At 45.2% G+C, this 13,165-nt stretch overlaps 1 protein-coding gene across 1 annotated transcript in view; it reads left to right on the top strand.

Annotated features, from left to right (window-relative positions):
* The window catches only part of CLUB (TRAPP II complex TRAPPC10/CLUB), a 157,251-nt gene that overhangs the window by 25,306 nt on the left and 118,780 nt on the right, over window positions 1-13,165 (top strand). Inside the window, exons 4-8 of the mRNA XM_086518163.1 lie at window positions 267-450; window positions 527-617; window positions 774-937; window positions 1,685-1,774; window positions 1,901-2,062. Of these exons, the coding sequence (XP_086374289.1) occupies window positions 267-450; window positions 527-617; window positions 774-937; window positions 1,685-1,774; window positions 1,901-2,062 (691 nt within the window). The remainder of the gene's footprint in view (window positions 1-266; window positions 451-526; window positions 618-773; window positions 938-1,684; window positions 1,775-1,900; window positions 2,063-13,165) is intronic.

The raw sequence follows: 13,165 nt of genomic DNA, 5'->3' as shown, positions 1-13,165 counted from the left end.
GCCATAGCCAGTCATATTCTATCAGTGCTTTTTGAATGCTTATTATCTGCATAATACACAATTTTTTTCAATCAGAGCATCTACCTTATTGCATGAGGTGACTGCACATTAGCACGCTCTTGAAAAGGACTGTTTCGCCATAGCTCATAGGAATAATGAAAATGGTTTGGCTGCTCATAAGCAGTTACTGAGGGAAAATGGTAATCCTCTGTGTATGAACAAGGATTTCCATGCTTTGGTTGAAAAAGGTCTTTTCTCTTCCTTAGGTGTTGCAAATTGGACATGCATGTAGCTGATGCAGCTTTTTGGGAAGATGTTGAAAGCAAAATAGTAGAATGTATACGGGTTACCCTAGATAGACGCGTTCTCTTCTATGAAGAGGAGATTCGCAATCTGACAGAGAATCGTTATTCACAAGCATGGAGTTTCAGTAGCTTTTTTCTGCTGAAGGTACTAGTTACTTGGTTCATTTTTGAACTAGTGGATAAGCTTCATAATGTTTTCTTACTGCTTCAACAATCTGCAGGAAAGTCTAGCTTTGATGTTTCAGATGGCACAACTCCAAGACGATGCTCTTCGCGAGTATGATGAATTGGAGCAGTGTTACCTGGAATCAGGTTTCTGTGCTCTCTTCTTTTACTATCAGGTTCTCAAGTGTTTAACACTAACACATTGGGAGATTGCCATAGTTTTGAAAATATGGTGACTTTTGAGTGGAATAAGGAAAGTGGCACAGTCCTCTCCAACGTTCATCTGTGCACTTGTTTTTGCAGTTAATGCACCATCTGCAAAACAAAGAAAATTTGGTGGACAAGATCCTGGAGATGATTCAGCAGCGTTCTTGGATTCACATCGCAGGCCTTTAAATCAACTAATTGAGGATGATACATTTAGGGAGTTTGATTTTAGGCAGTACCTTTTTGCACGCCAGGCAGAGGTGATATTTCTTTCATGTATAAGTCAAAAACACTTTCAACCGAAATGTCTTTGCCACTTACTATGTCACATCCAACTTTGCAAATCTGCCATTAGTAATGTACCAGGGTCTTTACTTGACTTTTACATGTGTTGAAAGGGCTCTGTTTTTTGTACAAAGCCTAGAATGTAAAGCTTGCAACATAACTGCACTAACACACCTTGTATGTCACTACCATTGGCTGTCAGTCTTTTTTGGATAATCCGACCACTCACGTGAATTGGTCTTCTGTAAGCAGTGGGGATCTATTGATAGCAAAATGACAGTTGTTAGTTTGTTTTACCATTAGAAATGCCAGCAAAGACTTTTTAACGTATTGCTACCTTGTCAAGTGTACATACAGTCGTACTTTCGAAAGCATTGCTACCTTGTCAAGTGTACTGCATAGAGTGCTACATCAAAGTTTACGGTGAGAATCCTTTGTCAGCGTCCAGTTTTTTGAGAGAGCAAATTCTCTGCTGTGAATTGCGACCTGCAAGCAGCATTACTCTGAGATTAATCTCATTCGATGCAAAAATATCATGTTTATTTAGATGATACGCTTAAGCTTTTGTATCATGTTAATTCAGAGTGTATGCTTAGGCTATTGTATCGTGGTAATTTGCAGTAAATGTTTTTTTTCACTTTCCACCATGAGTATTTTATTGTGTGACCCGATGAAATTTGTTTACAATGCTATACAGAACTTATTTTTGACTGTTTGGGCAGCTGCTTTTTGTCTTGGGTCGACCAGTAGATGTTGCTGCCAGAGGATATTCTTTTATTATATCATTTTCAAAACTTCTGTCTGAGCATGAGGTAATAGTATGTTTTTAAGAAGGTTGCTTGCTGTATCGATGATTTTAAGTAAACATGCATGCTGTCTCAAAAATTCCTTTTGTTCTCAGAAAGATCACTGTCTCACATGAACATTATTGAAAACAGAAGAATCTGCCCTTTGGTCTCAGAGAAGTATGGGTGATCACTGCCTGCATGGCTCTGGTTAAGGAAACAGAAAAGCGACTCACTCCGAGGTTGATTACTGTCGAGGCAGAAAAGGAATTTTACAGATTTCAGGCCGACCTCTATTCCTTGGCCAGAGTGAAGGTTAGTACCATCCTTTATATGTTGGTTAAAACCGAAATAATAAAGAAATACCTGATTAGGGCTTGGATGGGATCCCCATATCAAATAGCCAACTTGTGAGAAAGAACAACATTTATGCATAATTGAAAGAGGACGCAGTCAGCCTGCTAATGGCTAATTTATGTCGAGTTAAGAATAATCAGCCTAATGCAAGATCTGGGACATCCCAGTCCTTCAAGGAGTAGTTGTGGAGGGGTTGACAGGATGGCAAATATATTTAGAAGACAGTTTCAATCACTGTGGCTTCCAAGAACGAATCCAAGTTGGCATGTCTGAAGAGGATGAACTAGAACCAAAATAATAAAGAAATACCTGATCAGGGCTTGGATGGGATCCCCATATGAAATAGCCAACTTGTGAGAAAGAACAACATTTATGCATAATTGAAAGAGGACGCAGTCAGCCTGCTAATGGCTAATTTATGTCGAGCTAAGAATAATTAGCCTAATGCAAGATCTGGGACATCCCAGTCCTTCAAGGAGTAGTTGTGGAGGGGTTGACAAGATGGCAAATATATTTAGAAGACAGTTTCGATCACTGTGGCTTCCAAGGACTAATTCCAAGTTGGCATGTCTGAAGAGGATGAACTAAAACCAAGAAACCTTTTTGGCTAGCTGGTCAACTTTTCCTCTGAAATCATTTTATCCTAAAATTTCTACCTGGTTTTTCTGGACTCTCTGATTTTTGATCAGACTGTATGTGAATTTTATAAGTAAAGTCTTCCATTCTAGTGAACATGGGGAATTTTTGCTTCCATTTTGTCAAGGTGGGGATTAGTTGCTAAAGTAAATTGGCTGTTTGTGGTGATCGAATTTGTGTTACCATATTATGATAGCGATATGTGTGTGCACACATAGGAGCGCCGGAGCACTTTTTTTCCTCGCTAGGGGTTTTTTTTCTTGGCTTGTGTATATGCCCATCACTCTAGGGAACGCCTATCTTTGTATTAGCACACTTAGTAATACTACTTACTGTGTTGTTTGCTCTTGAGGTTCTCCTTCATCTTCTCCATTTTCGCGTGCATTCTTGCAGCCATATTTCCAACAATTGGTATCAGAGCAGGCTTGGCATCCCAGGCAGCCTTGCCAACACCCCTCTTTGCACACATTCTTAGATTGAGGTGATTTTTTGTGAGCATTTGCAGGGCAACATAACCTTTGGGACCTAATCGAACTCGGTATTGCCGATTGGGTTCATTTCGGCTTTCGCTTCCACTATTGATAGTATTGTGCATGCAATTTCGTCCTTTTGTGTAGGTTTTTGGACAATGCAAATTTTGCAAAACATGCGCTTTATTGTCTTCTGCCGCTTGTATTATGCAGTTTTTCTTCTACGAAGGCAACTTTTGCATTAGGTGTAGTCATTGGCCATGGTTGACAACAATGATGTTTTTCGCATGCTGTCTCCCGAGGATAAACTGGATGGGGACAACTATCCACTCTAAGCATACATGATGCAACATCTCCTTGTTGCAAAGGGCAATTTGGAACATTGTGCGTGGTTATGATGTAAGACCAGGTTTTGTGGATACAGGTTTTGTGGATTCTAGTAGTTCTATTGCTAGAGTTGTTTTGCCTACTCTTGGGCAGACTCGTTGGGATGCTAAGGAGGTGCAGGCTCATGCATTGATTGTGCTTTCTATTAAGCGTTCCATTACTCCAGACATTTGCTCAACACGAATAACAAACCATGGTATGCAAGTCTTAATTTAGCAAAACTTGCTTGCCAGCTTAAGGAGCTAGAGTCTAGGTTATGCATGAGGAGGATGATATGGATGTACTTGTGGGGATTAAAGATCTCAAAGAGCAGTTACTTGCCACTGGTGAGGTCATTGGTGATAGTACTCTGGTGCAGATAGTTCCCGACGCTTTGCTAGATTCTAATCAAATTTTCAGCTTTAGGCTTGTGACAGAGAATAGACCCGATATCGTGAAGTTTGATGGTCTTGTTCTTGTACTATTGCAAGAGGCTCAATCCAGAGTAAAAAAGGCTGAGTGGCATGCTATTGAACAAGTATTTGTGGCTGCCTAGCAAAAGAAGAATACCATTATTGCCACCTCCGATGCTTTTGCTGGTGGCAGGTCTGTCCCTACAACCGTTGCTTCAACAATATGTATGAAAGTCTTGCGAAATTTTACTCATTTGAGCAAAATTTCTCGACATTGAACCCGTTAAATTTGGGACTTTTGCAAAATTTCATGAAATTTCTCTACATTGAATTCATAAAATTTGGGGCTTTTGCAAAACTTCGTGAAATTTTACTAAATCTGCAAGTTTTGTTCTCGTGGAATCATATATTAATGCAATTGGTGTAAGGTGCAGCGGAAGTGAATGTTGAACTTTGCTCAAGATGAGTGCTTCGAACTGTGCTCAATATTCCTTTTACTTACGGAAAGGAGAGCCTTCCGTTCCTTTAGTGAGAGAGTGCAAGTGATCACAAACAAAGTGGATAAACACTGTGAATGAAGGTATTGAGACTGAGAGATAGAGAGAGAAGAATACGACACCAGAATGTTGTCAAACCCTCCTCCGAAGGCCCCACTCTCTATGGAGAGAGCGGTCTACTATTGATTGCACAAAACTCTACAATGCTTTGGACTTGCCGACGATGAGGACGACGACGAGACGGGCTGAAATCTGAAAACGCTAATGGCTGAAATCTGCAAATCTTTATCTGCTGAATTTTTTGACTCTATGTCGATGATGATGTCGATGGCGACGATGCGACGACGACACGCTGGAAATGAAGATGCTGAAATCTGCGTTTTCCGGGTTGAATCTGCAAACTGCGCTGGATCTGACCGTGCGGCGAGGAAGTGCTGCTGGAAGGTGAGATCTGCGAGGTTTGGAGGTCTACTGCGGGATTTGACTGCTGAAAACTGAAAACGTTGGTCTACTTGTTGATCTTGGCGAAGATCTGCAAAAACGCTGAGGTGCCAGGCTGATGCAAAAACGCTAGGGTTGAAAATGAGTCTTGATGCAAAAACGCTAGGGCTTTTGCTGGTTCTGCTGTCGCCGGTTGTCTTGCAGATGCAAAACTCTAGGCTGATCTATTGTTCTATTGTCGCCAGGAATCTGCAAGTGCAAAAACGCCAAGGCTGGTCTTGATCCAAAAACGCTAGCTTCTCTGTTGTGGTGCAAAACCACTAGAGCATCTTGGGGGTCCTGCTGAGAAGTTGCCAGTTGAGCAAGTGCTCCTGCTGCCTCTTCTGCTGTGGAATGCTAGCGCTAGGTTTCTTTATATATTCACTTAGTCAAATTGCCCTACCCAGTTCCCAACAAAAGTCACTTAAAAATAATAAGTGAAAAAAATTGGGAAAATAGGACTATGCACTGTAAAAATGCTCCTGATGGGTTCTGACTATAATTTGATGATCATGCTGTGTCCAACCAGAGGATATGCATCTAATCTAAGTGTTTGGACCTACACGGTCTGCGAACAGACTCACAAAAGTGCTAGATCACTTCCTAAGCTAGACTGACTGGACTGAACTGAACCCCTGTTATGAAGTAGTTGTCCACGTACACATAGGGTTAGATGTGCACGTGACAATTGGAGTAGTTGGTCAGTGAAATTTTGGGGCTTTTGCCGAAATTTGTGGATTTTGGCAAAATTCATGCGTGAAATGCATTTTGGGAACATTGCTGAAGCAATCTTGGAATTGCAAGCAGTGTGATTATCTCCCACTTGTGAGATTTTGAGAAATTGCAGAGAATCGTTGGTCTTTATGTATCATAAGTTGTTTTGGTCACATATGTATGCAGTATACATGTTGGGCAACTCCCATTGACTTGATGTACTGCTGAATATTCATGTTGCAACAGTCTTGGGGGTCATTTGCAGATCTGGGATTGTTGCAAATGTATTTTAGGTGATATTGCTGAAGTGGGAGCTACTTGGCAATGATGTATGCATGAAATGTATGCTGAAATTTCAGTTTTGTTACTGAAAATCATCCTTTCTATTGCTATACATATATTTGGGCACTTCATTAACACACTGACACTAAATCTTACTCTCCCTTGCTGAAATCTTGGGCTGAAATTGATTGATTATTTAGCTTACTATTGGCTATTATAAATTGCAACATTTTTTGGGTATTGCTAAAGAATGGCCACCAATGCTGCTAGCAATAGTGACACTAAATCCCTTCTTGACAACTCTTCCTCAAAAGAAGTTACAAAGGCAAATGGTACATGTAGTTTGATCATTGAAGAGCTTCTCGACACTGAAGAGGTACTTGTTGCAGCTTCACGCATTGATAGAGATGTTATTACAGTAGTAGGTGATAAGCAAATCACCAAAAAGGAGGTGATTGATGCCTTACTTTCAGCCCATGATGGGCTATCCAAATCATGGATAGTGGACAATGGTGCCTCTTTTCATGTTACTCCTTTGGAGTCATTTTCTAGATATACTGCAGGTTGTCTAGGCAAAAGTTTATTTGGGCAACATTATGCATGTGAGATAGAAGGTGTAGGCACTATTCACTTGGCCCTTGAAAATGGTCAAGAGTTGATTTTACAGGATGTCAGATATGTACCTGGCATAAAGAAAAGTCTACTGTTTGTTGGGTAGCTTGATGTAAGAGGGTATTTTACTACCTTTGGTGGTGGACCTTGGAAGGTTCATAAAGGCTCTATGCTGATTGTTAAAGGCAGTAAAAGGGGACTTTGTATTATTTGCATTATAGAGCATTATTTGGCACAAAAGACTTGGCCACAGCCAAGAACTTGCCATTCAACAGCCATTAGCTGAAGATTTTGTTCCTATTGACACTGAAAACGAGCAGCAACCCATTGTGCTACAAGAGTGAGAGGACAAGTGAATTGAAAGAGAGACACTTCACACAAGACACGGAGTGGCGGAGTTCCACCCCCCGAGTGCACTGGCCCTAAGCTGTGGTGCCCCTTTCAGCATTTCTTTATATTGCTTTAACGAGGTACAACATTGGCGGCATTGCTCTGCATCTCCCGCGGGTAGCTTGCTAGAGAGTGAGGCCTTGTACATATTTAAATGCCCTTGGCCTACCGAAAGCAGTTGCATAAAAAGCATCAAGTTCTAAAAGCATCTGGCCTCCAAAAGCTAGCGCCCTTGAGGTTGGTCTGTACGCTGTTGCCACATTAGCAGCATCTCCATGAATTGCGGGGTTCCGTATGGTTGCCACGTCAACATGTCAGTGCGAATTGCGGGCATCCGTACAACTGCCTGTCACGTCATCAACCTCCACGCTATGTCTTTAGTGTATGTGTGCGTCTTTTATTTTTAGGCCCCATAGGAGTCGATGGTGTTGGCAAGGATCTATAAGTTGCTGAGTTCTTCATCTTCTTCATTGGGTCTTCAGTGGCTTGACACGTCAACAATTTGTGACAAGATGCACATGATGGTTTAGAATAACAGGGAGACCTTGCTGCAAACAGGTTACACCATCAAAGAAGTGCTGAAAATCAGCTATCTGGTGATGGTGTGCACAATCTTCAAATCGATCCTGCTAAAGCACGAGGATCCTTGTAATCTGTCGAGTATATCATCGATCCTAGGAATCGAAAATCTGTTCTTGATGGTGATTTTCTTGAGAGCTCTATAATCGATGCACATTCTCCAAGATCCGTCTTTCTTCAAAACCAACAACATTAGAGAGCAATACGGTGAAGTACTAGGTTGGAACCCTTTTCCAAGACGTCTTTCACTTGGTTCATAATCTCTTCGTTCTGGGCTCGGCTCACACGGTAAGGTGGCTTGTTCAGTGGTGTGCTTCCAAGGTATCAGATCAATGGTATGATCTTCAGGACGAGCGGGTGGTAACTCGCCTAGCAGGCCATGTGAGAAGCAATCGGCATGAGCATGGAGAAAATCTTGGCGTTCTTTATCAAGTTCAGACATATTTGTCCTATCCTCATTAGTCAGCTCTTTCAAAAAGATCGAGTAAACAAACAGACTGGATTTCATTGATTTAGAAATGGCCGAAGTCGATACAATAGGGACAGACTCGCCCTTAAGTTTTACATCAAGTACAATGGTTCCGCCCTTCTCTGTAGTCAAAGTCGCTTTTCTCGCCCGATAGTCGACCACGGCGTTGTTCTTGTGGTACCAGGGAATTCCCAAGAGAACATCACAAGGCACAATCATGTGAAAACAAGAGAGTGGGAGCTTGCTATGCAAAATGAGATGAAGTCTCTGTATGCAAAGAACACAAGGGAGCTTGTACCTTGGCCCAAGGATAGGAAAGCTATCCCTAATAAATGGGTGTACAAAATGTGTTGATGGGAAACCCAAGTAGGCACAGTTTCCAGGAGGTCTTTTCACTAGTGGTGAAAATGACTAGGCTCCGTGTTTTGTTTGCTCTCATTGCATCCTTGGATTTAGAGTTGGATCAAATGATGTGAATACCGCTGTTCTTCATGGTGACTTCGATGAAAAGCTGTACATGGAACACCTTAAAGGCTTTGTAATTCCAAGGCGAGAGCATTCGGTATGTAAGCTGAAACAAAGCTTATATGCGCTGAAACAAGCCCCTAGACAGTGGCACAAAAAGTTTGACACCTTCATGCTTAACCATGGATTTAAATGTAGTCATCCAGATCACTGCTTGTACACTTAAAAGGTTGATCATGAGAGCCTTATTGTGCTAGTCTTATATGTGGATGACATGCTGATTGCATGGAAGCATACCAAGTGTTACGGGACCTTGGAGAGCGGCCCGTAAATGGGCTTAAGGGCCGCGCGCGTTTGCCAATCCTTCACGTGAATACAAGTTAGCCAATCCTTCACGTGAATACAAGTTAGCCAACTTCACAACACTTTGAGCAAGTACTTCAAATAGGATACGTGAGACAAGATATGGAGAACAAGCCCGTGACGAGCGCTTTTGTATTGATTCCAAAAAGATGATTACAAAAAGGGACGGAGGCCCCTCCGGCGCCTCTGAAGACTGGGTTAACCTAACTCCAACCTAATATGGGTAGATGGATTAATAGATGTGAGGATTGCCACCCTGGCTCCGGTTCAACAACCGGCCCCCTCTCAGCTACCTCGGCAGGATGTGTCGGATCACCAAGAGTGGAGTACTACTCCCTTATAAGTCCTTCAATTCGGGGCGCTCAGGCATACCGCCCAAGCCCCAAGGCTTTGGGATAGAAATCCCTCTCAAGAATCACCCGTCGGCCCCATCTAGGAGCCGCGGTTCCAAAAACTGCGAAAAACGCCGAAACGGCCCCGTGGGCGCTTCCCAGGCTGATTTGGACCACGGGACCCCAGGGACCCGGCCACGGCCCAAGCGGGGCTCTCACTTTGCAAAATGCCATTCGGAGGCTCTCTGAGCCGTGGTGGTCTCACGGGAGCGACGGGACTGATTTGTAACACGGAGGCCCGCGGGGGTCGGCCGCTGGGGAAAAGGCTCCCCCCCCACGAGGATCCCAACATCCGCGTGCCTCGGCGGTCCACGCTCCATCTCCACGTGAGTGGGTTGCCATGCCTCCACGCCCGAGAGGGACCCGGGTCCAAGGTGCCCCGTTTCGGTGGAAGTTGCCCCTCTACGCGGCCACGCTCCCGTCGGGCCTCCGTGTTACAAATCGGTCCCGTCGCTCCCGTGAGACCACCACGGCTCCGGGAGCCCCCGAATGGCATTTTGCAAAGTGAGAGCCCCGCTTGGGCCGTGGCCGGGTCTCCGGGGTCCTGTGGTCCAAATCGGCCTGGGAAGCGCCCGTGGGGCGGTTTCGGCGTTTTTCACAGTTTTTGGAACCGCGGCTCCTAGACGGGGCCAATGGGTGATTCTTGAGAGGGATTTCTATCCCAAAGCCTTGGGGCTTGGGCGGTATGCCTAAGCGCCCCGAATTGAAGGACTTATAAGGGAGTAGTACTCCACTCTTGGTGATCCGGACGTATCCTGCCGGGGTAGCTGAGAGGGGGCCGGTTGTTGAACCGGAGCCGGGGTGGCAATCCTCACATCTATAAATCCATCTACCCATATTAGGTTGGAGTTAGGTTAACCCAGTTTTCAGAGGCGCCGGAGGGGCCTCCGTCCCTTTTTGTAATCATCTTTTTGGAATCAATACAAAAGCGCCCGTCACGGGCTTGTTTTCCATATCTTGTCTCGTGCGTCCCATTTGAAGTACTTGCTCAAAGTGTTGTGAAGTCGGCTAACTTGTATTCAGGTGAAGGATCAGCGAACGCGTGTGGCTCCTAAGTCCCATTTACGGGCCGCTCTCCAGGGTCCCGTAACACGCGGAAGGGAACGCGGAAGGCGCCGTCGGCTGTCGGGGAAAAGGCTCCCCCCCACGAGGATCGCAACAGTGTTAGGCTTCTCTATGGCTGAATCGGTTTAATGCGTGCCTGTTTGACTTGCGGGATGGGCTATGGTATGCTCATAACCGCGTGTATGTACCAGATGATCCAGCACTCAAGGCAACGTGGCAGGTCACGGTGGGCAAAAGAGATCTTTCGATAAACTAAGACGTTACTTCTTCTGGCCAAAGATGCAAGAGGATGTAGTTGAGTATGTAAGGACTTGCTCTATCTGTTACTGGACCCTAGAGAGCGGCCCGTAAATGGGACTTAGGGGCAACGTGCGTTCGCTAATCCTTCACCTGAATACAAGTTAGCCGACTTCACAACACTTTGAGCAAGTACTTCAAATGGGACGCGCGAGACAAGACATGGAGAACAAGCCTGTGACGGGCGCTTTTGTATTGATTCCAAAAAGATGATTACAAAAAGGGACGGAGGCCCCTCCGGCGCCTCTGAAGACTGGGTTAATCTAACTCCAACCTAATATGGGTAGATGGATTTATAGATGTGAGGATTGCCACCCGGCTCCGGTTCATCAACCGGCCCCCTCTCAGCTACCCCGGCAGGATGCGTCCGGATCACTAAGAGTGGAGTACTACTCCCTTATGAGTCCTTCAATTGAGGGCGCTCAGGCATACCGCCCAAGCCCCAAGGCTTTGGGATAGAAATCCCTCTCAAGAATCACCTGTCGGCCCCGTCTAGGAGCCGCAGTTCCAAAAACTGTGAAAAACGCCGAAACGGCCCCGCGGGCGCTTCCTGGGCCGATTTGGACCCTGGGGACCCGGCCACGGCCCAAGCGGGGCTCTCACTTTGCAAAATGCCATTCGGGGGACTCCCGCAGCCGTGGTGGTCTCACGGGAGCGACCTGACCGATTTGTAACACGGAGCTCCGCGGGGAGCGTGGCCGCGGAGAGGGGCAACTTCCACCGAAACGGGGCACCTTGGACCCGGGTCCCTCCCGGGCGTGGAGGCATGGCAACCCACTCACGTGGAGATGGACGGTGGACCGTCGAGGCACGCGGAAGGGAACGCGGAAGGCGTCGTCGGCCGCCGGGGAAAAGGCTCCCCCCCACGAGGATCCCAACATTCTCCCCTCCCTTAAAGAACTTGATGTCCTCGTGAAGACTAAGGCAACTGACCACACACTGCATACATTGCATAATTTGCGCATCTGCATATCTATTTTGCTTGACAAAACTGAACATAACTGCTGAACTAATGCATCCTAATACTACTGTTGCTAAATTGGCTTTATCTTACAGAAAAATAATTCTAAATGAATTATTGGAATTTTAAGTGAGAGGGCTTTTCTCACTGGAGACATCCGAGTACAGAGTATTCCTAGTGCGTCATTCAAAGTAATGACGGGAGCACCGAGAATGGGAATATCTGTAAGGCCACCAGGAACGGGTACTTCTGATGCGTCACAGCGGATGGGTGACAGGGAGCATCGGAAAGAAGTATCCGACCATCCGGGAACGGACATCTCTATCATCTGATGCGTCACAGCGGATGGGTGACATAGAGCATCGTGAAGGAGATTGTACCGTAAGTTCGGTAGGAAAGGACTAGGTGATGGGTATTCTTGATGCGTCACAAGGTGGGTGACGGGTGCATCGGAAAGGGAATATCCATAGTCGGGAGGAAATTCCGAACTGTGTTAGAATTGTGCACAAGGAAAAACAAGCACTTGAATGAAGATGGGTTCATAGGAAACTTTGAGGAAAAAACAGATGCTTTCTGAGAAAGCGGATTGCTTTTCGGGAAAGCAAATGCTTTTCCGCGAGGAAGTTTATGTTTGCATTGCAATTGTGCGTGTGATTGCATCCAGGGCCGCCTGGGAAGTCCTGTGAAAGCATTGTTTTTAACTTATAAGGTTTTATTGAGTTTTTGGGCAGGTTTAGACTATTTTTAAAATACGCCGACCGCCCATTTAATAAGTGGGCAGCCATCTGATAAATAAGGCAACAGATCAGCCAGTGTTTTCTCTCTCTCTTTTTCTGGTAGAACGGTGAAAAGAAAAATGGAAAATTTTTTTTTGAAAAAAAAAAACAAAAAGAAACGGCCGTGATTCCTACACGAGCAGCTATTCGTGCTTGTGGCTAGGAGCTATAAAAGTATCACATGCCCTCACTCAGAAGGAAGACCAATCTTTGCAAGGAGGAGATGTTGCTACAGATTTCAGCCGTAAAGAAGACGTTGCCGGTGATGCCCATGGCTGCCCCAAGTGTACTAGATGTTGTCAAGACCCAGTGCGCGAGTTCCCTCGCGAAGAAGTGCCTACGGAGCGTGTTTTCATCGCGACAAGCTGCTGTTTTTCTCTGTTTTCAGCCCATAAATGTCGTAGACGGGGCTGATTTAAGAGAAGGAACCCGAGAACACACCTCTTTTGTGTGTAGGATTGGAAGAGAGGGTTTTCTATGCAGAGATCTCTTCCGGGGAATTGCTTTTTTGAGAACCGAGTTGCGTTTCGAGCGTCGAGACTTTGAAGGTATCGATTTTCATGTTATGATCCCCGAGTATTTGATTGCAGGTGTACTTCCTCTTCGTGAGGGAGTAGGAGCAGAGGAAGGCATGAGCCTCTGCAGGAGAAAGCGCTCTGAGGAACTAGAGCTAGATCAGCCCAAGGGTTTTCGTACCAAGGTTGGGAAGCAGATCCACAGATTGAAGAGAGGTAGACTCTCGAGATGTGATCCGGAAGTTGAAATTCCCAAGGAAAGGACTTCGTGTCCAAGAAAGCGGAGTTATTGTGCAAGAACAGGACTCTGGAAACAGAG

This window comes from Adiantum capillus-veneris, chromosome 8 (assembly GCF_014529385.1).
Source record: "Adiantum capillus-veneris isolate H3 chromosome 8, ASM1452938v2, whole genome shotgun sequence".
Taxonomy (NCBI): Eukaryota; Viridiplantae; Streptophyta; class Polypodiopsida; order Polypodiales; family Pteridaceae; genus Adiantum; species Adiantum capillus-veneris.
The sequence above is the reverse complement of the archived record's forward strand: the minus strand, read 5'-3'. Positions and strand labels throughout refer to the sequence as shown.